Source organism: Scyliorhinus canicula, chromosome 12 (genome assembly GCF_902713615.1).
Source record: "Scyliorhinus canicula chromosome 12, sScyCan1.1, whole genome shotgun sequence".
Taxonomy (NCBI): Eukaryota; Metazoa; Chordata; class Chondrichthyes; order Carcharhiniformes; family Scyliorhinidae; genus Scyliorhinus; species Scyliorhinus canicula.
In genome coordinates this window covers 1,215,780-1,239,298 of record NC_052157.1, presented here as the reverse complement: position 1 = coordinate 1,239,298, position 23,519 = coordinate 1,215,780, and the positions used below count along the sequence as shown (strand labels likewise).

At 44.5% G+C, this 23,519-nt stretch overlaps 1 protein-coding gene across 3 annotated transcripts in view; it reads left to right on the top strand.

The window, feature by feature from the left end:
- The window catches only part of usp8 (ubiquitin specific peptidase 8), a 69,445-nt gene that overhangs the window by 6,000 nt on the left and 39,926 nt on the right, over positions 1 to 23,519 (top strand). For all 3 annotated transcript variants that reach the window (XM_038812945.1, XM_038812946.1, XM_038812943.1), the window contains exons 3-6: positions 9,197 to 9,341; positions 13,368 to 13,453; positions 15,075 to 15,222; positions 21,532 to 21,580. In XM_038812945.1, coding sequence (XP_038668873.1) covers positions 9,197 to 9,341; positions 13,368 to 13,453; positions 15,075 to 15,222; positions 21,532 to 21,580 — 428 coding nt within the window. The remainder of the gene's footprint in view (positions 1 to 9,196; positions 9,342 to 13,367; positions 13,454 to 15,074; positions 15,223 to 21,531; positions 21,581 to 23,519) is intronic.

The following is a 23,519-nucleotide window of genomic DNA, read 5'->3' as shown; positions in this document are numbered from 1 at the left end:
ATCGAATAACCGGAACACAGCGTCAGGAAGGAAAACTGCACTGGGAGAAATGATTTAACAGAGCAAATTATAGTACACTGGCTGTAGAGTGGAGCAACAGTGGATCATTGCTTTAAGATGAAGTCATTCCATATGTAATGCTACATCATACCATTATTACACAGTGATATAGAGCAGATGTCCTGTAGCATCTGGTTCCAAATTGTGTAACAGCACAATATTATTGAGAGCCTTCCTCAATGTCTGAATTCAAGTCTATATTTCACCCTTGAGTACCCTTCATTCTGGGTGCCAGTTATGAACTCACCCCTCCGCTGCATTGTGCTGGGATTCTGGGCCACAAATATTGGAGCCCCACTACCTCGTGCTGCAGTTTGGATAATACAAGAACTGAAGATATTGAAAATGCATTTTCATAGCATTTACAGTGCAGAAGAAGGCCATTTGGCCCATTGAGTCTGCACCGCCTCTTGGAAAGAGCACCCCACATAAACCCAAGCCTCCACCCAATCCCAGTAACCAGACCTCACCTTCTTGGACACAAAGGGACAATTTAGCACGGCCAATCCACCTAACCTACACATCTTTGGACTGTGGGAAGAAACTGGAGCACCCGGAGGAAACCCACGTAGGCACAGGGAGAATGTGCAGACAGTCACCCAAGCCGGGAATGGAACCTGGTACCCTGGAGCTGTGAAGCAACTGTGCTAACCACTGTGCTACCGCGCTGCCTTTAATTTTGTACATCTTGTATAAGCACGTCTAAAATGGGGACTGTGCCCATGAAGTCCTAAACCTACACTCTGGGAAGAGGTAAAGGAGTCCTTATAACCTGGAAGATCAGACGTTTTAGCCTGATCAAGGCAATGGGATTCAACCCCTGTATTACTCCCTCAGCTCAGTTTATCTAACTACGCAAATGGGAAATCAGATCTGGCTCCTCCTGCTTAGTATTGCCTGAACTGAACCGTTTGGTGAAACTTTAATGCAACTTGATATCCTGATTAAGAAATTTGAATGTCTCGGATCGTGTTTTCGGGATCCTTAAGGAGGAGGGGGAGCAGCCCCAAGTCGTGGTCTACATAGGCACCAATGACATAGGTAGGAAAAGGGATAGGGATGTAAGGCAGGAATTCAGGGAGCTAGGATGGAAACTTAGAGCTAGAACAAACAGAGTTATTATCTCTGGGTTGTTACCCGTGCCACGTGCTAGCGAGACGAGGAATAGGGAGAGAGAGCAGTTGAACACGTGGCTGCAGGGATGGTGCAGGAGGGAGGGTTTCAGATTCCTGGATAATTGGGGCTCATTCTGGGGTAGGTGGGACCTCTCCAAACGGGATGGTCTACACCTGGACCAGAGGGTTACTAATATCCTGGGGGGGGGATTTGCCAATGCTCTTCGGGAGGGTTTAAACCAATTCAGGGGATTGGGAACCTGAATTGTAGCTCCAGTACACAAGGGGTTGAGAGTAGTGAGGTAATGAGTAAGGTTTCAAGGTTGCAGGAGTGTACCGGAAGGAAGGTGGTTTAAAGTGTGTCTACTTCAATGCTAGGAGCATCCGGAATAAGGTGGGTGAACTTGCAGCATGGGTTGGTACCTGGGACTTCGATGTTGTGGCCATTTCAGAGACATGGATAGAGCAGGGCGAGGAATGGTTGTTGCAGGTGCCGGGGTTTAGATATTTCAGTAAGCTCAAGGAAGGTGGTAAGAGAGGGGGAGGGGTGGCATTGTTAGTCAAGGAGAGTATTACGGTGGCAGAAAGGATGTTTGATGAGGACTTGTCTACTGAGGTAGTATGGGCTGAGGTTAGAAACAGGAAAGGAGAGGTCACCCTATTGAGAGTTTTCTATAGGCCTCCGAAAAGTTCCAGAGATGTAGAGGAAAGGATTGCAAACATGATTCTGGATAGGAGCAAAAGTAACAGGGTAGTTGTTATGGGGGACTTGAAATTTCCAAATATAGATTGAGTACTTTAGATGGGTCCGTTTTTGTCCAATGTGTGCAGGAGGGTTTCCTGGCACAGTATGTTGATAGGCCAACAAGAGGCGAGGCCACATTGTATTTGGTACTGGGTAATGAACCAGGACAGGTGCTAGATTTGGAGGTAGGTGAGCACTTTGGTGATAGTGAACACAATTCAGTTACAAAGAACAAAGAAAATTACAGCACAGGAACAGGCCCTTCGGCCCTCCCAGCCTGCGCCGATCCAGATCCTTTATCGAAACCTGTTGCCTATTTTCCAAGGTCTACTTCTCTCTGTTCCCCACCCGTTCATATATCTGTCCAGATGCATCTTAAATGATGCTATCGTGCCCGCATCTACCACCTCTGCTGGCAAAGCGTTCCAGGCACCCACCACCCTCTGCGTAAAAAACTTTCCACACACATCTCCCTTAAACTTTCCCCTCTCACCTTGAAATCATGGCCCCTTGTAACTGACACCCCCACTCTTGGAAAAAGCTTGTTGCTATCCACCCTGTCCATACCTCTCATAATTTTGTAGACCTCAATGAGGTCCCCCCTCAACCTCCGTCTTTCCAATGAAAACAATCCTAATCTACTCAACCTTTCTTCATAGCTAGCACCCTCCATACCAGGCAACATCCTGGTGAACCTCCTCTGCACCCTCTCTAGAGCATCCACATCCTTCTGGTAATGTGGCGACCAGAACTGCACGCAGTATTCCAAATGTGGCCGAACCAAAGTCCTATACAACTGTAACATGACCCGCCGACTCTTGTACTCAATACCCCGTCCGATGAAGGCAAGCATGCTGTATGCCTTCTTGACCACTCTATCGACCTGCGTTGCCATCTTCAGGGTACAATGGACCTGAACTCCCAGATCTCTCTGTACATCAATTTTCCCCAGGACTTTCCCCGTTTACTTTAGCGATGGAAAGGGATAGGTATATACCGCAGGGCAAGAGTTATAGCTGGGGGAAAGGCAATTATGATGCAATGTGGCAAGATTTAGGAAGCACAGGATGGGGAAGGAAACTGCAGGGGATGGGCACAATTGAAATGTGGAGCTCGTTCAAGGAACAGCTACTGCGTGTCCTTGATAAGTATGTACCTGTCAGGCAGGGAGGAAGTGGTCGAGCGAGGGAACCGTGATTTACTAAAGTAGTTGAATAACTTGTCAAGAGGAAGATGGAGGCTTATGTAAAGATGAGACGTGAAGGGTCAGTTAGGGCGCTGGAGAGTTACAAGTTAGCTAGGAAGGACCTAAAGAGAGAGCTAAGAAGAGCCAGGAGGGGATATGAGAAGTCTTTGGCAGGTAGGATCAAGGATAACCCTAAAGCTTTCTATAGCTATGTCAGGAATAAAAGAATGACTAGGGTAAGAGTAGGGTGAGTCAAGGACAGTAGTGGGAAGTTGTGCGTGGCGTCTGAGGAGATAGAACATAGAACGATACAGCGCAGTACAGGCCCTTCGGCCCACAATGTTGCACCGACATGGGAAGTCAAAAACTAAAGGCCATCTAATCTACACTATGCCATTATCATCCATATGCTTATCCAATAAACTTTTAAATGCCCTCAATGTTGGCGAGTTCACTACTGTTGCAGGTAGGGCATTCCACGGCCTCACCACTCTTTGCGTAAAAAACCTACCTCTGACGTCTGTCCTATATCTATTACCCCTCAATTTAAGGCTATGTCCCCTCGTGCTAGCCACCTCCATCCGCGGGAGAAGGCTCTCACTGTCCACCCTATCTAACCCTCTGATCATTTTGTATGCCTCTATTAAGTCACCTCTTAACCTTCTCTCTAACGAAAACAACCTCAAGTCCATCAGCCTTTCCTCATAAGATTTTCCCTCCATACCAGGCAATATCCTGGTAAATCTCCTCTGCACCCGTTCCAAAGCTTATACGTCCTTCCTATAATGAGGCGACCAGAACTGTACGCAATACTCCAAATGCGGCCGTACCAGAGTTTTGTACAGCTGCAACATGACCTCATGGCTCCGGAACTCAATCCCTCTACCAATAAAGGCCAACACACCATAGGCCTTCTTCACAACCCTAACAACCTGGGTGACAACTTTCAGGGATCTATGTACATGGACACCGAGATCCCTCTGCTCATCCACACTGCTAAGAATTTTACCATTAGCCAAATATTCCGCATTCCTGTTATTCTTTCCAAAGTGAATCACCTCACACTTCTCCACATTAAACTCCATTTGCCACCTCTCAGCCCAGCTCTGCAGCTTATCTATGTCCCTCTGTAACCTGCAACATCCTTCCACACTGTCTACAACTCCATCGACTTTAGTGTCGTCTGCAAATTTACTCACCCAACCTTCTGTGCCCTTCTCTAGGTCATTTATAAAAATGACAAACAGCAACGGCCCAAGAACAGATCCTTGTGGTACGCCACTCGTAACTGAACTCCATTCTGAACATTTGCCATCAACCACCACCCTCTGTCTTCTTTCAACTAGCCAATTTCTGATCCACATCTCTAAATCACCCTCAATCCCCAGCCTCCGTATTTTCTGCAATAGACGACCGTGGGGAACCTTATCAAACGTTTTACTGAAATCCATATACACCACATCAACTGCTCTACCCTCGTCTACCTGTTCAGTCACCTTCTCAAAGAACTCGATAAGGTTTGTGAGGCATGACCTACCCTTCACAAAACCATACTGACTATCCCTAATCATATTATTCCTATCTAGATGATTATAAATCGTATCTCTTATAATCCTCTCCAAGACTTTACCCACAACAGACGCGAGGCTCACCGGCCTATAGTTACCGGGGTTATCTCTACTCCCCTTCTTGAACAAAGGGACCACATTTGCTATCCTCCAGTCCTCTGGCACTATTCCTGTAGCCAATGATGACATAAAAATCAAAGCCAAAGGCTCAGCAATCTCTTTCCCTGGCTTCCCAGAGAATCCTAGGATAAATCCCATCAGGCCCAGGGGACTTATCTATTTTCACCTTGTCCAGAATTGCCAACCACTTCTTCCCTACGCACCTCAATGCCATCTATTAACACACCAGGCCGTCCGATCGTTTCAGGCAATGGGACCCTGTGTGAGAACCTCTCTGGCCACATCGAGGGCATCTTGAAACCCATCGTACAAGGTACACCCAGCTTCTGTCGCGACACGACGGACTTCCTACAGAAACTCAGCACCCATGGACCAGTTGAACCAGGAACATTCCTGTCACAATGGATGTCTCGGCACTCTACACCAGCATCCCCATGACGACGGCATTGCTGCAACAGCCTCAGTCCTCAACACCGACAACTGCCAATCTCCAGACGCAATTCTGCAACTCATCCGTTTCATTCTAGACCACAACGGTCTTCACCTTCGACAACAAATTCTTCATCCAGACGCACGGAACAGCCATGGGGACCAAATTTGCACCCAATATGCCAACATCTTCATGCACAAGTTTGAACAGGACTTCCTCACCACACAGGACTTTCAACCGATGCTATACACCAGATACATCGATGACATTTTTTTCCTTTGGACCCACGGCGAGACATCACTGAAACGACTACACGATGACATCAATAAGTTCCATCCCACCATCAAACTCACCATGGACTATTCTCCAAATTCAGTTCCATTCTTGGACACACTCGTCTCCATCAAGGCCGGTCACCTCAGCACCTCGCTTTACCGCAAGCCCACAGATAATCTCACGATGCTCCACTTCTCCAGCTTTCACCCGAAACACATTAAAGAAGCCATCCCCTATGGACAAGCCCTCCGTATACACAGGATCTGCTCAGACAAGGAGGAGCGCAACAGACACCTACAGATGCTGAAAGATGCCCTCGTACGAACGGGATATGGCGCTCGACTCATTGATCGACAGTTCCACCGCGCCACAGCAAAAAACCGCACCGACCTCCTCAGAAGACAAACACGGGACACCACTGACAGAGTACCCTTCGTCGTCCAGTACTTTCCTGGGGCGGAGAAACTACGACATCTTCTTCGCAGCCTCCAACACATCATCAGCGAGGATGGACATCTTGCCAAGGTCATCCCCACACCCCCACTACTGGCCTTCAAACAACCGCGCAACCTCAAACAAACCATTGTTTGCAGCAAATTACCCAGCCTTCAGAACAGCAACCACAACACCACAAAACCCTGCCAGGGTAATCTCTGCAAGACATGCCAGATCATCGACATGGACACCACCATTACACGTGGAAACACCACCCACCAGGTACGCGGCGCATACTCGTGCGACTCGACCAATGTAGTCTACCTCATACGCTGCAGGAAAGGATGTCCCGAAGCGTGGTACATTGGCGAGACCATGCAGACACTGCGACAACGAATAAACGGGCATCGTGCGACTATCAACAGGCAGGACTGTTCCCTTCCAGTTGGGGAACACTTCAGCAGTCAAGGACATTCAGCCTCTGATCTCCGGGTCAGCATTCTACAAGGAGGCCTTCAGGAGACGCGACAACGCAAAATTGCTGAGCAAAAACTTATAGCTAAGTTCCGCACGCATGAATGCGGACCTCAACCGGGATCTGATAGCTTCGGTCTCAGCATTCTCCTTCACAACATTATCTTTGTCCTGAGTGAATACTGACGAAAAGTATTCATTTAGTATCTCGCTTATCTCCTCAGCCTCCACACACAACTTCCCACCACTGTCCTTGACTGGCCCTACTCTTACCCTAGTCATTCTTTTATTCCTGATGACTGGCACGTACTTATCAAGAACATGCAATAGCTGTTCCTTGAACAAGCTCCACATATCCAGTGTGCCCAACCCTTGCAGCCTACGTCTCCAACCTACACATCCTAAGTCGTGTCTAATGGCATCATAATTGCCCTTCCCCCCAGCTATAACTCTTGCCCTGCGGGGTATACTTATCCCTTTCCATCACTAACGTAAAGGTCACTGAATTGTGGTCACTGTTTCCAAAGTGCTCACCTACCTCCAGATCTAACACCTGGCCTGGTTCATTACCCAAAACCAAATCCAATGTGGCCTCGCCTCTTGTTGGCCTGTCAACATATTGTGTCAGGAAACCCTCCTGCACACAATGTACAAAGAACGACCCATCTAATGTACTCGAACTATATCTTTTCCAGTCAATATTTGGAAAGTTAAAGTCTCCCATAACAACTACCCTGTTACTTTCGCTCTTTTCCAGAATCATCTTCACCATCCTTTCCTCTACATCCCTAGAACTATTAGGTGGTCTATAGAAAACTCCCAACAGTTCCCAACATAGGAAAATCTATATTTCAATCAATATTTTTCGTCAGTATTCACGCAGGAAAAAGACAATGTTGTCGAGGAGAATACTGACATGCAGGCTACTAGACTAGAAGAGCTTGAGGTTCATAAGGAGGAGGTTAACAATTCTGGAAAGTGTGAAAATAGATTTATCCCAGGATTCTCTGGGAAGCTAGTGAGGAAATTGCTGAGCCTTTGGCTTTGATCTTTATGTCATCATTGTCTACAGGAATAGTGACAGAAGACTGGAGGATAGCAAATGTTGTCCCCTTGTTCAAGAAGGGGAGTAGAGACAACCCTGGTAACTATAGACCAGTGAGCCTTACTTCTGTTGTGGGCAAAGTCTTGGAAAGGTTTATAAGAGATGGGATTTATAATCGTCTAGAAAGGAATAATTTGATTTGGGATAGTCAACACGGTTTTGTGAAGGGTAGGTCGTGCCTCACAAACCTTATTGAGTTCTTTGAGAAGGTGACCAAACAGGTGGACGAGGGTAAAGCAGTTGATGTGGTGTATATGGATTTCAGTAAAGCGTTTGATAAGGTTCCCCATGATAGGCTATTGCAGAAAATACTACGGCATGGGATCGAGGGATTTAGCAGTTTGTATCAGAAATTGGCTCGCTGTAAGAAGACAGAGGGTGGTGGTTGATGGGAAATGTTCAGACTAGAGTCCAGTTACTAGTGGTGTACCACAAGGATCTGTTTTGGGGCCACTGCTATTTGTCATTTTTATAAATGACCTGGAAGAGGGCGTAGAAGGATGGGTGAGTAAATTTGCAGATGACACTAAAGTCGGTGGAGTTGTGGACATTGCAGAAGGATGTTGCAGGTTACAGAAGCACATAGATAAGCTGCAGAGTTGGGCTGACAGGTGGCAAATGGAGTTTAATGCAGAAAAGTGTGAAGTGATTCATTTTGGAAGGAATATCAGGAAGACAGAGTACTGGGCTAATGGTAAGATTCTTGGTAGTGTGGATGAGCAGAGAGATATCGGTGTCCATGTACATAGATCCCTGAAAGTTGCCACCCAGGTTGAGAGGGTTGTTAAGAAGGCGTTCGGTGTGTTAGTTTTTATTGGTAGAGGGATTGAGTTTCGGAGCCATGAGGTCATGTTGCAGCTGTACAAAACTCTGGTGTGGCCGCATTTGGAGTATTGCGTGCAGTTCTGGTCGCCGCCTTATAGGAAGGATGTGGAAGCATTGGAAAGGGTACAGAGGAGACTTACCAGGATGTTGCCTGGTATGGAGGGAAGATCTTATGAGGAAAGGTTGAGGGACTTAAAGCTGTTTTTGTTGGAGAGAAGAAGGTTAAGAGGAGACTTAATTGAGGCATACAAGATGATCAGAGGATTAGGTAGGGTGGACAGTGAGAGCCTTTTTCCTCGGATGGTGATGTCCAGCACGAGGGGACATAGCTTTAAATTGAGGGGCGATAGATATAGGACAGATGTCAGAGGTAGGTTCTTTACTCAGAGTAGTAAGGGTGTGGAGTGCCCTGCCTGCAACAGTAGTGGACTCGCCAACATTAAGGGCATTTAAATGATTATTGGATAAACATATGGATGATAAAGGAATAGTGTAGATTGGCTTTAGAGTGATTTCACAGGTCGGCGCAACATCGAGGGCCGAAGGGCCTGTACGGCGCTGTAATGTTCTATGTAAGTATACTGTAATGCATTGAAGCATTTTTGTCAACTTTGATGGCGAAGAAAGATTGTTTAAAAGCAAATTGCTGCGGATGCTGCAATCTGAAATGAAAGAGAAAATGCTGGAAAATCTCAGCAGGTCTGGCAGCACCTGTAGGGAGAGCAAAGAGCTAACGTTTCGAGTCCGGTGACTCTTTGTCAAAGCTCTTTGTCAAAAAAAGATTGTTTGCAGTGTTCAAGCTATTGTAGGCTTTCATAATTATGTCTTTCTCTGAATCATTTTCCTTTATTTTTCAGCTATGTTACTAGTGCCTGTAAAATTTTCAAGGCTGCAGAAGAGAGTAGGTTGGACAGAGATGAGGAAAAAGCATATGTCCTTTACATGAAGTACCTGGCTGTGTATGATCTTATTCGGAAAAGATCTGATTTCAAACACCAGCAGGTAATTGGCTATTCTGTTTTATGCATTTGTGTGCAGCTTGCACCAGTAACACTCTTCATATAGTTGTCAGAGTTAAACACACGCAGAGTATATACATTCTTGTGACTTATTGCTGATGCTGCTCTCATGTTTTCTGTAATTAATATAGTCCCTTTGGGAGTTTTTTTTTAGAAAACTGCCAGATGTAAACAACTGTCAATGTAGTTTGATCTGGAAAATATTGTGCAGCCTTTAACCATTGGGATACATTTTCCTAGAATTTCATTAGAGTCCCTACAGTGCAGAAGGAGACTATTCGGCCCATCGAGTCTGCACCAATCCACCAAAAGTGCACCCAACCTGGGCCCACGCCCCCATCCGAACCCCACCTAACCTTTTGGACACACGTGGCAATCTAGCATGGCCAATCCACCTACCCTGCACATCTTTGGACTGTGGAGGAAACCGGAGCACCCGGAGGAAACCCACCCAGACACGGGGAGAACGTGCAGACTCTGCACAGACAGTAACCCAAGGCCTGAATTGAACCTGGCGTCGTGAGGCAGCAGTGCTAACCACTGTGTCACCATGCTGCCTAAATTTATTGCCAGAGTTCTGTCAAAGAATTATGGTTAACATTATTCTCTTGTTCTAACTTCTAAATTTGAGTGCTACTGACTTTTCCGGGGTACTTGTGCTGGAGAAGTTGGTGGTGTCGCTGATTCCAGTGGCATAATCATGGGCATGTCCAATTGTTGAACTGTGAAAACACTGAATGGTAAATCCTGGGCTTTATCCAGATTAGCTAGCAATGGTAGCTACACTTCAAAAATACTCCGCTGGCTGTAAAGCACTTTGGAATTTGCCTCTCCCTCTTCTCAATACATTCCAGAACACTTAATGTAAGAAATAGTTTTTGACGGTTAATAATAATTTAATTTTAATAACCTTTATTGTCGCAAGTAGGCTTACATTAACACTGCAATACTGTGAAAATCACCTAATCGTCACATTCCAGCACCTGTTCAGGTACACAGAGGGAGAATTCAAAATGTCCAATTCACCTAACAGCACGTCTTTCGGGATTTGTGGGAGGAAACTGGAGCACCCGGAGGAAACCCACGCAGACACGGGGAGAACGTGGAGACTCTGCACAGACAGTGACCCAGCCGGGAATAGAACCTGGTACCCCGGTGCCGTGAAGCAACAGTGTTAACCACTGTGCTACTGTGAAGTCACGTCAGCATATGTAAATTGCCAATTCAATCTCAGTAAGATCTTGCGAAAGCAAGTGAGTTAAATGATCAATTAATCTACTTTCGCTGAAGCCTGAGAGTGGAGGTCTGATGAATGTTATTAAATGAGCCACGCTGACCCTTGTTATAAGGTGAAGTAAAACCAAAGATTGCTGGGCATACTCAGCAAGTCGGGCAGCATTTGTGGAGAAACAAACCGTTAATATTTCAGGTTGAAATGACCTTTCATCAGAAGTGAAAGATATAGAAATATAACGAAAGGAGGAATGGTGGGTCGGTGGGGGGGGGGGGGGGGGGGGGGGGGGGGGGGGGGGGGGAAGAAGGGAAGCTCTGCGATAGGGTGGAGAGATTAAATAACAAACAATTTCACAACGCAACAACCAAACAGAGTGGTAGTGGATATAATGAAGAAGCAAAGTGTCCAAATAATGTGGATGACTATGCAGCAATCAGCTGAAATGAAAACCGCTTATTGTCACAAGTAGGCTTACATTAACACTGCAATGAAGTTACTGTGAAAAGCCCCACAGCTTTACAAGGCTATAGAGTGCCAAATCGAAACATAAGGTACTGTTCCTCGAGCTTTTGCCATAAGGTGGTTGCATTTTTAAAGCTAGATGCTGATATAAAATAGATTTTTTTTTAATGTTCATTTATAGGATGTTGGGGTTTCTGAGAAAATTCAATTTACTTTGTGCCATATACTGAAGGGTCTTGCTGGGTTAGTTGAGAGGACAAAGAGTTGCCCAGGTTGGTGTGGGACTGTTATATGTAGCCATACTAGGTAAACATGTTGGAATTTGGTGAATGAGGTATGTTTTTACAACAATTTGATGCCAATTATTTTTAATTTCTAGATTCTTAAAACAATTCAAATTCTCAGACCTATTCTCTGTATTACTGGTCCAGCAATATAGCCACAATGTTACTGAAGGCATAACTATTAGACTAGCACCCCTAAAAACAGGATTAAATTCCTCCTCTTTATTGACAAATAGTAACTGTTCTTTTTCATAATGAAAGACCTATTAAGAAAACCACAGGTTTCACCATGCTCAGAGGGACGCAGTATTGTTCAATATTTGCTGGCTGCAGGTGGGTATTTAATTGGCATTATCACAAAGGATGGAACTTGTGCCATCAGGGTAGCATGGTGGTTAGCATAAATGCTTCACAGCTCCAGGGTCCCAGGTTCGATTCCCGGCTGGGTCACTGTCTGTGTGGAGTCTGCACGTCCTCCCCGTGTGTGCGTGGGTTTCCTCCGGGTGCTCCGGTTTCCTCCCACAGTCCAAAGATGTGCGGGTTAGGTGGATTGGCCATGCTAAATTGTCCGTAGTGTCCTAATAAAAGTAAGGTTAAGGGGGGGGGCGTTGTTGGGTTACAGGTATAGGGTGGATACGTGGGTTTGAGTAGGGTGATCATGGCTCGGCACAACATTGAGGGCCGAAGGGCCTGTTCTGTGCTGTACTGTTCTATGTTCTATGTTGTCTGCTAACCTTGGGGGTTGCACAGCTTTCTGAGCGCGACCTAATTAACTACTGCCAAGGTTGAAGTTTGAGCAATGACCATGTTTTGTGTTCAGTAGCTGGATTCTTATCGTTAAGTTCATGACCTTGCCCCTTGGTATCTCTAACCTCCGATATCTGTGCTCCAATTCAGGCCTCTTGAACATCCTGATTTTTAATCACTGCAACATTTACTGTCCTGTCATTGGTCCTAAGTGCTGGAATTCCCCATTTAAAACTCCTCTTTGAAGGCGCTCCTAAAATCCTAAATTTTTGATCACGGTATCAGTCATCTGTCATGGCTCTGTAAAGCTTTGTTATTTACACTCTTTGGAAGCAGCTATAGACATCTTACTACATTATAGGTGCTATAAAAATGAAAGGCAAGTTGTTGTTTAAAATATTCCAAGTTTGATTAAAAATAACTACAAATCTTGCCCTAAGCCCAACAATGTGATTTAAAACATTCTAAGTTTGCGGAGCCTTTTTAAGCAGATATTTACTGAGGAATTACTTCTTGGGATTGTTTTTAGTTTGTGGGTTGGGGGTGAAAAGGAAAGGTGGTTTTGTAGCTTATGCCCTTGGCTTGCTTTTGTTGTTGGCAAAGGAGTGAAGCAATGCAGTGCTGGCAGCAGTTGCCAGGAAAAAGATTCAGACTTTGTATCCAGGTGTACACAATTGATAATGTAAAAGAACAAAAGCAAATGGTAGAAATCTGAATTACACCTGAGGAAGGAGCTACACTCCGAAAGCTCATGATTCCAAATAAACCTGTTGGACTTTAACCTGGTGTTGTAAGACTTCTTACTGAATAAAAAAATAAATGTTAGACGTGCAGGTCAGGCCTAATCATTTCTGAAACAGGTTAATGTTTTGGGTCTGATTGTTCTTTGGAACTGGACATGGCAGGCTGGAAAATCTCCTTCGTACAATGACCAAAGTGCAATGGAAAGGGGAGCACCGGGCAAGTTTTGGTGTTCAGCCACGTTCACTACGTCGACAAATGCACTGCTTTTAATGCTTGACCTGCACTTGTTCTCTGCTGTGTTTCAGTCAATCTATCAACAGATTTTGACAAACTGGTTCTACCAGTTCTGATGGAAGGTCATATTCGAAGTGTTGACATGCTTTTCTTCTTTCGACACGATCTGCTGTGTATTTGCAGCATTAAACATTTGTTTGTAAATGTTGACTGACTGCAGCCATTCTTGCTCAGGGCTACAAAACCGTTTTAATTGTTTGGATCTCCAGGATAAGTGTATAAAAGTGCAATATATTTATTTCAGGACTACTACCTTTCCCTGCTTGGCCCTACAAGCTTCAGAAAATCCATAGAAGAAGCAGAAAGACTCTCTGAAAGCCTCAAGTTAAGGTCTGTACTTAAGGAAGTATGTTTTCAGGAATAGGTAAGAAGTATGTGGGGCGATATAGACAGGTCTATAGAGAGATATATAGTGCAGGTTCAGTGGGAGGTTAGGAAGGCAAATGCAATGTTAGCATTCATGTCAAGAGGGCTAGAATACAAGACCAGGGGATGTACATCTGAGGCTGTATAAGGCTCTGGTCAGACTCCATTTGGAGTATTGTGAGCATTTATGGGCCAATTGGAAGGATGGGCTTCCCTTGGAAAGGGTCCAGAGGAGGTTCACAAGAATGATCCCTGGAATGAAGAACTTGTCGTATGAGGAACGGTTGAGGACTCTGGGTCTGTACACATTGGAGTTTAGAAGGATGAGGAAGGATCTTATTGAAACTTGCAAGATACTGTGAGGCCTGGATTGAGTGGATATGGAGAAGATGTTTCCATTTGTAGGAAAAGCTAGAAGCAGAGAACACAATCTCAGGCTAAAGGGACGATCCTTTAAAACCGATAAGGAGGAATTTCTTCAGTCAGAGGGTGGTGAATCTGTGGAACTCTTTGACGCGCAAGGTTGTGGAGGCCAAATCACGAGTGTCTTTAAAACAGAGATAGATAGGTTCATGATTAATAAGGAGCTCAGGGGTTATGGGGAGAAGAATGGGGATGAGAAAAATATCAGCCATGATTGAATGGCGGAGCAGACTTGATAGGCCGAGTGGCCTAATTCTGCTCCTATGTCTTATGGTTTAACTCTGGGCAAAATCTGGCACATGGTTTAAAATGTGAACTTGTCTACTTTGGGAGGAAGACGAGAAAAGCAACATATTGTCTAAATGAGAGAGTCTAGAATTCGGTGGTACAGAGGGATCAGGGTGTCCTGATACATGAATCATAGAATGTTAGTCTGCAGACACAGTAGTGATTAGAAAGGCAAATGGAAAGGTGGTGTTTATTGCAATGGGAATAGAATAGAAAAGTAATGATGTTTTACTGCAGCTGTGCAGAGCATGGGTGAGACCACATCTGAAATACTGTGTACATTTTTGTCTCTATTTGAAAAAGAATATAGCTGCGTTAGAAGCAGTTCAGATAAGGTTCATGTGACTCATTCCTGGCATTAGGGGTTTATGTTATGAAGAAAGCTTGAACAAGTTGGGCCTATTCCCATTGGAATTTAGAAAAATTAAGAGGCAATTTTATTGAAAGATGTAAGATGGAGAGGGGACATTAAGGTAGCGATCAGGAGGGTGTTTCCTTTTGTCGGGAGATTAGAATGAAGGGGCATAGTTTAAGAATAAGAGGTCTCCCTTTTAAGACCGATGAGAAGAATTGTCTTCTCTTGGCACCATGAGTATGTGAAATTCCCTTTCAGGAAAGCAGGGAAGACTACGTCGTTGACTGGGGGTTGCAGGCAGGAAGTGGAATGGAGGCCACAATCAGATTAGCCATGTTCTTATTGAATAGCGGAACAGACTCAGAAGGGCCAAATGGCCTATTCCTCCGAAGTCGTCGTGTTCCTATGTTGTGTTTCTGTACAGAAACATGTCAATATATGTACTTAGAATGTAGTTGCCTTTATTGTCTTTAACTGGGAGATTAGTGTTAGAGTTTTAAAGTATTTTTAATCAATTAGATATGAGGAAGCTGAAGTGCGTAAAAAGCTTGAAGAAAACGAAAGGCTGCAGGAAGAGAAAAGAAAACAGGAAGAAGCCAAAAGCAACAGCTTGAAAACAACAACCAAAAATTCTTCAGATGTAAACATTAAGAAAAGAAACTTCAAGGTATTAACAAGTTGAATATTTTTTATCCTCCATTGGAGATGCCTCAAATTACAGCAAGATTTTGTAGTATTCAGCTTTAAATTCAGAGGTAAGTCAGCACATTGCACAACTGAAGGAGACGGTTAATGACGAGGCTGAAGTAGACGGGTTAATAACGAGGCTGAAGTAGACGGGTGAATAACAATGGATGAAGTAGACGGGTTAATAACGAGGCTGAGGTAGACGGGTAAATAATAATGGCTGGAGTAGACGGGTTAATAACGAGGCTGAAGTAGACAGGTTAATAACGAGGCTGAGGTAGACGGGTTAATAACGAGGTTGAAGTAGACGGGTTAATAACGAGGCTGAAGTAGATGGATTAATGACGAGGCTGAAGTAGACGGGTTAATAACGAGGCTGAACTAGACGGGTTAATGACGAGGCTGAAGTAGACGTGTTAATAACGAGGCTGAATAAACGGGTTAATAACGACGCTGAAGTAGATGGGTTAATAACGAGGTTGAGGTAGACGGGTTAATAACGAGACTGAAGTAGACGGGTTAATAACGAGGCTGAAGTAGACGGGTTAATAACGAGGTTGAGGTAGACGGGTTAATAACGAGACTGAAGTAGACGGGTTAATAACGAGGCTGAAGTAGACGGGTTAATAACGAGGTTGAGGTAGACGGGTTAATATCGAGGCTGAAGTAGACGGGTTAATAACGAGGTTGAAGTAGACGGGTTAATAACGAGGCTGAAGTAGACGGGTGAATAACAATGGATGAAGTAGACGGGTTAATAACGAGGCTGAGGTACACGGGTAAATAACAATGGCTGGAGTAGACGGGTTAATAACGAGGCTGAAGTAGACAGGTTAATAACGAGGCTGAGGTAGACGGGTAAATAACAATGGCTGGAGTAGACGGGTTAATAACGAGACTGAAGTAGACGGGTTAATAACGAGGCTGAAGTAGACAGGTTAATAACGAGGCTGAGGTAGACGGGTTAATAACGAGTTTGAAGTAGACGGGTTAATAACGAGGCTGAAGTAGATGGATTAATGACGAGGCTGAAGTAGACGGGTTAATAACGAGGCTGAACTAGACGGGTTAATGACGAGGCTGAAGTAGACGTGTTAATAACGAGGCTGAATAAACGGGTTAATAACGACGCTGAAGTAGATGGGTTAATAACGAGGTTGAGGTAGACGGGTTAATAACGAGACTGAAGTAGACGGGTTAATAACGAGGCTGAAGTAGACGGGTTAATAACGAGGTTGAGGTAGCCGGGTTAATAACGAGACTGAAGTAGACGGTTTAATAACGAGGCTGAAGTAGACGGGTTAATAACGAGGTTGAGGTAGACGGGTTAATATCGAGGCTGAAGTAGACGGGTTAATAACGAGGTTGAAGTAGACGGGTTAATAACGAGGTTGAAGTAGACGGGTTAATAACGAGGCTGAGGTAGACGAGTTAATAACGAGGCTGAAGTAGACGGGTTAATAATTAGGCTGAAGTAGACGGGTTAATAACGAGTCTGAAATAGACGGGTTAATGACGAGGCTGAAGTAGACGGGATAATAACGAGTCTGAAGTAGACGGGTTAATAACGAGGCTGAGGTAGACGCGTTAATAACGAGCCTGAAGTAGACGCGTTAATAACGAGCCTGAAGTAGACAGGTTAATAACGAGGCTGAAGTAGACGTGTTAATAACGAGGTTGAAGTAGACGGGTTAATAACGAGGCTGAAGTAGATGTGTTAATAACGAGGCTGAGGTAGACAGGTTAATAACGAGGCTGAAGTAGACGTGTTTATAACGAGACTGAAGTAGACGGGTTAATAACGAGACTGATGTAGACGGGTTAATAACGAGGCTGAAGTAGACGGGTTAATAACGAGGTTTAAGTAGACGGGTTAATAACGAGACTGAAGTAGACAGGTTAATAACGAGGCTGAAGTAGACGGGTTACTAACGAGGTTGACGTACACTGGTTAATAACGAGGCTGAAGTAGACGGGTTAATAACGAGGCTGAAGTAGACGGGTTAATAACGAGGCTGAGGTAGACGGGTTAATAACAAGGCTGAAGTAGACGGGTTAATAACGAGGCTGAGGTAGACGGCTTAATAACGAGGCTGAAGTAGACGGGTTAATAACGAGGCTGAGGTAGACGGGTTAATAACGAGGCTGAAGTAGACGGGTTAATAACGAGGTTGAAGTAGACGGGTTAATAGCGAGGCTGAAGTAGACGGGTTAATGACGAGGCTGAAGTAGACGGGTTAATAACGAGTCTGAAGTAGACGGGTTAATAACGAGGCTGAAGTAGACGGGTTAATAACGAGGCTGAAGTAGACGGGTTAATAACGAGACTGAAGTAGACGGGTTAATAACGAGGCTGAAGTAGACGGGTTAATAACGAGGCTGAAGTAGACGGGTTAATAACGAGGCTGAAGTAGACGGGTTAATAACGAGTCTGAAGTAGACGGGTTAATAACGAGGCTGAGGTAGACGGGTTAATAACGAGTCTGAAGTAGACGGGTTAATAACGAGGCTGAGGTAGACGGGTTAATAACGAGGCTGAAGTAGACGGGTTAATAACGAGGCTGAAGTAGACGGGTTAATAACGAGTCTGAAGTAGACGGGTTAATAACGAGTCTGAAGTAGACGGGTTAATAACGACGTTGAAGTAGACGGGTTAATAACGAGTCTGAAGTAGACGGGTTAATAACGAGGCTGAAGTAGACGGGTTAATAACGAGACTGAAGTAGACAGGTTAATAACGAGACTGAAGTAGACGGGTTAATAACGAGTCTGAAGTAGACGGGTTAATAACGAGACTGAAGTAGACGGGTTAATAACGAGGCTGAAGTAGACAGGTTACTAACGAGGCTGACGTAGACGGGTTAATAACGAGACTGAAGTAGACGGGTTAATAATGAGGCTGAAGTAGACGGGTTAATAACGAGGCTGAAGTAGACGGGTTAATAACGAGTCTGAAGTAGACGGGTTATTAACGAGTCTGAAGTAGACGGGTTAATAACGAGACTGAAGTAGACGGGTTAATAACGAGGCTGAGGTAGACTGGTTAATAACGAGACTGAAGTAGACGGGTTAATAACGAGACTGAAGTAGACGGGTTAATAACGAGGCTGAAGTAGACGGGTTAATAACGAGTCTGAAGTAGACGGGTTAATAACGAGGCTGAAGTAGACGGGTTAATAACGAGACTGAAGTAGACGGGTTAATAACGAGACTGAAGTAGACGGGTTAATAACGAGGCTGAAGTAGACGGGTTAATAACGAGACTGAAGTAGACGGGTTAATAACGAGACTGAAGTAGACGGGTTAATAACGAGGTTGAAGTAGACGGGTTAATAACGAGGCTGTTGACGGGTTAATGACGAGGCTGAAGTAGACGGGTTAATAACGAGGTTGAAGTAGACGGGTTAATAACGAGACTGAAGTAGACGGGTTAATAACGAGACTGAAGTAGACGGGTTAATAACGAGACTGAAGTAGACGGGTTAATAACGAGACTGATGTAGACGGGTTAATAACGAGACTGAAGTAGACGGGTTAATAATGAGGCTGAAGTAGACGGGTTAATAACGAGGCTGAAGTAGACGGGTTAATAACGAGTCTGAAGTAGACGGGTTATTAACGAGTCTGAAGTAGACGGGTTAATAACGAGACTGAAGTAGACGGGTTAATAACGAGGCTGAGGTAGACTGGTTAATAACGAGACTGAAGTAGACGGGTTAATAACGAGACTGAAGTAGACGGGTTAATAACGAGGCTGAAGTAGACGGGTTAATAACGAGTCTGAAGTAGACGGGTTAATAACGAGGCTGAAGTAGACGGGTTAATAACGAGACTGAAGTAGACGGGTTAATAACGAGACTGAAGTAGACGGGTTAATAACGAGGCTGAAGTAGACGGGTTAATAACGAGACTGAAGTAGACGGGTTAATAACGAGACTGAAGTAGACGGGTTAATAACGAGGTTGAAGTAGACGGGTTAATAACGAGGCTGTTGACGGGTTAATGACGAGGCTGAAGTAGACGGGTTAATAACGAGGTTGAAGTAGACGGGTTAATAACGAGACTGAAGTAGACGGGTTAATAACGAGACTGAAGTAGACGGGTTAATAACGAGACTGAAGTAGACGGGTTAATAACGAGACTGATGTAGACGGGTTAATAACGAGACTGAAGTAGACGGGTTATTAACGAGACTGAAGTAGACGGGTTAATAACGAGACTGAAGTAGACGGGTTAATAACGAGACTGATGTAGACGGGTTAATAACGATACTGAAGTAGACGGGTTAATAACGAGACTGAAGTAGACGGGTTAATAACGAGACTGATGTAGACGGGTTAATAACGAGACTGAAGTAGACGGGTTAATAACGAGGCTGAGGTAGACTGGTTAATAACGAGACTGAAGTAGACGGGTTAATAACGAGACTGAAGTAGACGGGTTAATAACGAGGCTGAAGTAGACGGGTTAATAACGACGTTGAAGTAGACGGGTTAATAACGAGTCTGAAGTAGACGGGTTAATAACGAGGCTGAAGTAGACGGGTTAATAACGAGACTGAAGTAGACGGGTTAATAACGAGACTGAAGTAGACAGGTTAATAACGAGGCTGAAGTAGACAGGTTACTAACGAGGCTGACGTAGACGGGTTAATAACGAGACTGAAGTAGACGGGTTAATAACGAGACTGAAGTAGACGGGTTAATAACGAGGTTGAAGTAGACGGGTTAATAACGAGGCTGTTGACGGGTTAATGACGAGGCTGAAGTAGACGGGTTAATAACGAGGTTGAAGTAGACGGGTTAATAACGAGACTGATGTAGACGGGTTAATAACGAGACTGAAGTAGACGGGTTAATAACGAGACTGAAGTAGACGGGTTAATAACGAGACTGATGTAGACGGGTTAATAACGAGACTGAAGTAGACGGGTTATTAACGAGACTGAAGTAGACGGGTTAATAACGAGACTGAAGTAGACGGGTTAATAACGAGACTGATGTAGACGGGTTAATAACGAGACTGAAGTAGACGGGTTAATAACGAGACTGAAGTAGACGGGTTAATAATGAGGTTGAAGTAGACGGGTTAATAACGAGACTGAAGTAGACGGGTTATTAACGAGACTGAAGTAGACGGGTTAATAACGAGACTGAAGTAGACGGGTTAATAACGACGTTGAAGTAGACGGGTTAATAACGAGGCTGAAGTAGACGGGTTAATAACGAGGTTGAAGTAGACGGGTTAATAACGAGGTTGAAGTCGACAGGTTAATAACGAGACTGAAGTAGACAGGTTAATAACGAGGCTGAAGTAGACGGGTTACTAACGAGGCTGAAGTAGACGGGTTACTAACGAGGCTGACGTAGATGGGTTAATAACGAGGCTGAAGTAGACGGGTTAATAACGAGGCTGAAGTAGACAGGTTAATAATGAGACTGAAGTAGACGGGTTAATAACGAGGCCAAGGTAGACGGGTTAATAACGAGGCTGAAGTAGACGGGTTAATAACGAGGCTGAAGTAGACGGGTTAATAACGACGTTGAAGTAGACGGGTTAATAACGAGACTGAAGTAGACGGGTTAATAACGAGCCTGGAGTAGACGGGTTAATAATGAGGTTGAAGTAGACGGGTTAATAACGAGACTGAAGTAGACGGGTTAATAACGAGGCTGACGTAGACGGGTTAATAACGAGACTGAAGTAGACGGGTTAATAACGACGTTGAAGTAGACGGGTTAATAACGAGGCTGAAGTAGACGGGTTAATAACGAGGTTGAAGTAGACGGGTTAATAACGACGTTGAAGTAGACGGGTTAATAACGAGGCTGAAGTAGACGGGTTAATAACGAGGCTGAAGTAGACGGGTTACTAACGAGGCTGACGTAGACGGGTTAATAACGAGGCTGAAGTAGACGGGTTAATAACGAGGCTGAAGTAGACAGGTTAATAACGAGACTGAAGTAGACGGGTTAATAACGAGGCCAAGGTAGACGGGTTAATAACGAGGCTGAAGTAGACGGGTTAATAACGACGTTGAAGTAGACGGGTTAATAACGAGGCTGAAGTAGACGGGTTAATAACGAGGCTGAAGTAGACGGGTTATTAACAAGATCTTGAGTTTGGATCCTTGACTTAAGAGGGATTTGGAATCGGCATCCAACTTAGTGCTGCTGAAGAGTCAAATCAGACAAAACGTGGCACTTGATGCAGTGCTCTGCTTTAAAGTTGATGGAAAGAATAGAAGGAGGTTTAAACATTCTAAGTGAAGTTTTTGTTTGATTTTTAGGAGGACTGTGAGTTAAACAACATCAAAGAAACAAATGCAGAGTGTAATGGTGAGATTTTTGTCAATACTTTGTCACTCCACTTGCATATCAAAAGCCAAATTCAATCCTCCACTGAAATTAAACTGAGGATGCCAATTATTTACATGGAACTGGCAAGGGGAAAACAATTTGAACTGGCTGTCATCAAGGGCCATGCTGCACATTTCCAAATACCTGCTTCTACAGCAATAGCAACAGCCTGGGAGTGATCACCTTCTAATCCTCACAACCCAGATATACAACAGACAATTTCCTGTGACAAAGATTTGTGAAACTCTCAATGAATTATCGAATAGTTAGAGCACAGGAGGAGGCCATTCAGCCTGACGTCTGCATGCTAGCTTTGTTCACGACCAACACAAATAGTCCCACGCCTGCATAATTTACCCATCAACCTTCAATTTCTTTTCTCTTCACGTAATTATCCAATGCCGTTTTGAAAGCCACGATTTAAATTTCCCTCCTTTTACAGGACAGGCATCACTGTCAAAACCAGCATTTATTGCCCACCTCTAATTGCCCTTGACAAGGTGGTGGTGAGCTATTGCCTTTAACCAATATGGTCCATCAAGTGTAGGTACACCCACAGTGCTGTTAGGGATGGTGTTCCAGGATTTTGACCCAGCGACAGTGAAGGAATGGTGATATATGTCCATAGAACAGTACAGCACAGTACAGGCCCTTCGGCCCACGATGTTGTGCCGAACTAGTCTGAAACTAAGATCAAATCAACCTACTCCCAATCATTCTAGTGCACTCCATATGCCTATCCAAAAACCGCTTGAAAGTTCCTAAAGTGTCTGACTCCACTACCATAGCTGGGAGTGCGTTCCACACCCTAACCACTCTCTGAGTAAAGAACCTACCTCGGACATCCCTCCTATATCTTCCACCATGAACCTTATAGTTATGCCCCCTTCTAACCGCCGCATCCACCCGAGGAAAAAGTCGCTGAACGTCCACTCTTATTTATTCCTCTCATCATCTTATACACCTCAATTAAGTCACCTCTCATCCTCCTTTGCTCCAATGAGAAAAGCCCTTGCTCCCTCAACCTTTCCTCATAAGACCTACCCTCCAATCCAGACAGCATCCTCGTAAATCTCCTTTGCACCCTTTCCAATGCTTCCACATCCTTCCTATAATGAGGTGACCAGAACTGCACACAATACTCCAAATGTGGTCTAACCAAGGTCTTGTACATATTCAGCATAACCTCACGGCTCTTAAACTCAATCCCCCTGTTAATAAATGCTAACACACTATAGGCTTTCTTCACAGCTTTATCCACTTGGGTGGCAACTATCAGAGATCTATGGGGATGAACTCCGAGATCTCGCTGCTCCTCCACATTCTTCAGAACCCTGCCGTTAACTCTGTAATCCGCATTCAAATTTGTCCTACCAGAATGAATCACCTCACGCTTATCAGGGTTAAACGCCATCTGCCACTTTTCAGCCCAGCTCTGCATCCTATCAATGTCTCTTTGCAGCCTACAACAACCCTCCACCTCATCCACTACTCCACCAATCTTGGTGTAATCAGCAAATTTACTAACCCAACCTTCAACTCCATCATCCAAGTCATTGATAAAAATCACAAATAGCAGAGGACCCAGCACCGATCCCTGTGGTACACCGCTGGTAACTGGTCTCCAGCCTGAAAATTTACCATCTCCCACCACCCCCTGTCTTGTATGTGATAGCCAGTAACTGATCCAATCGGCCAAATTTCCCTCTATGCCATGCCTCCTTACTTTCCGCATGAGCCGACCATGGGGCACCTTATCAAATGCCTTACTAAAATCCATGTATACGACATCAACTGCTCTACCTTCATCTATGTACTTAGTTACCTTCTCAAAGAATACAATCAAACTTGTGAGGCAAGACTTACCCCTCACAAATCCGTGCTAGACTATCCTGGATTAAACGGTATCTTTCCAAAT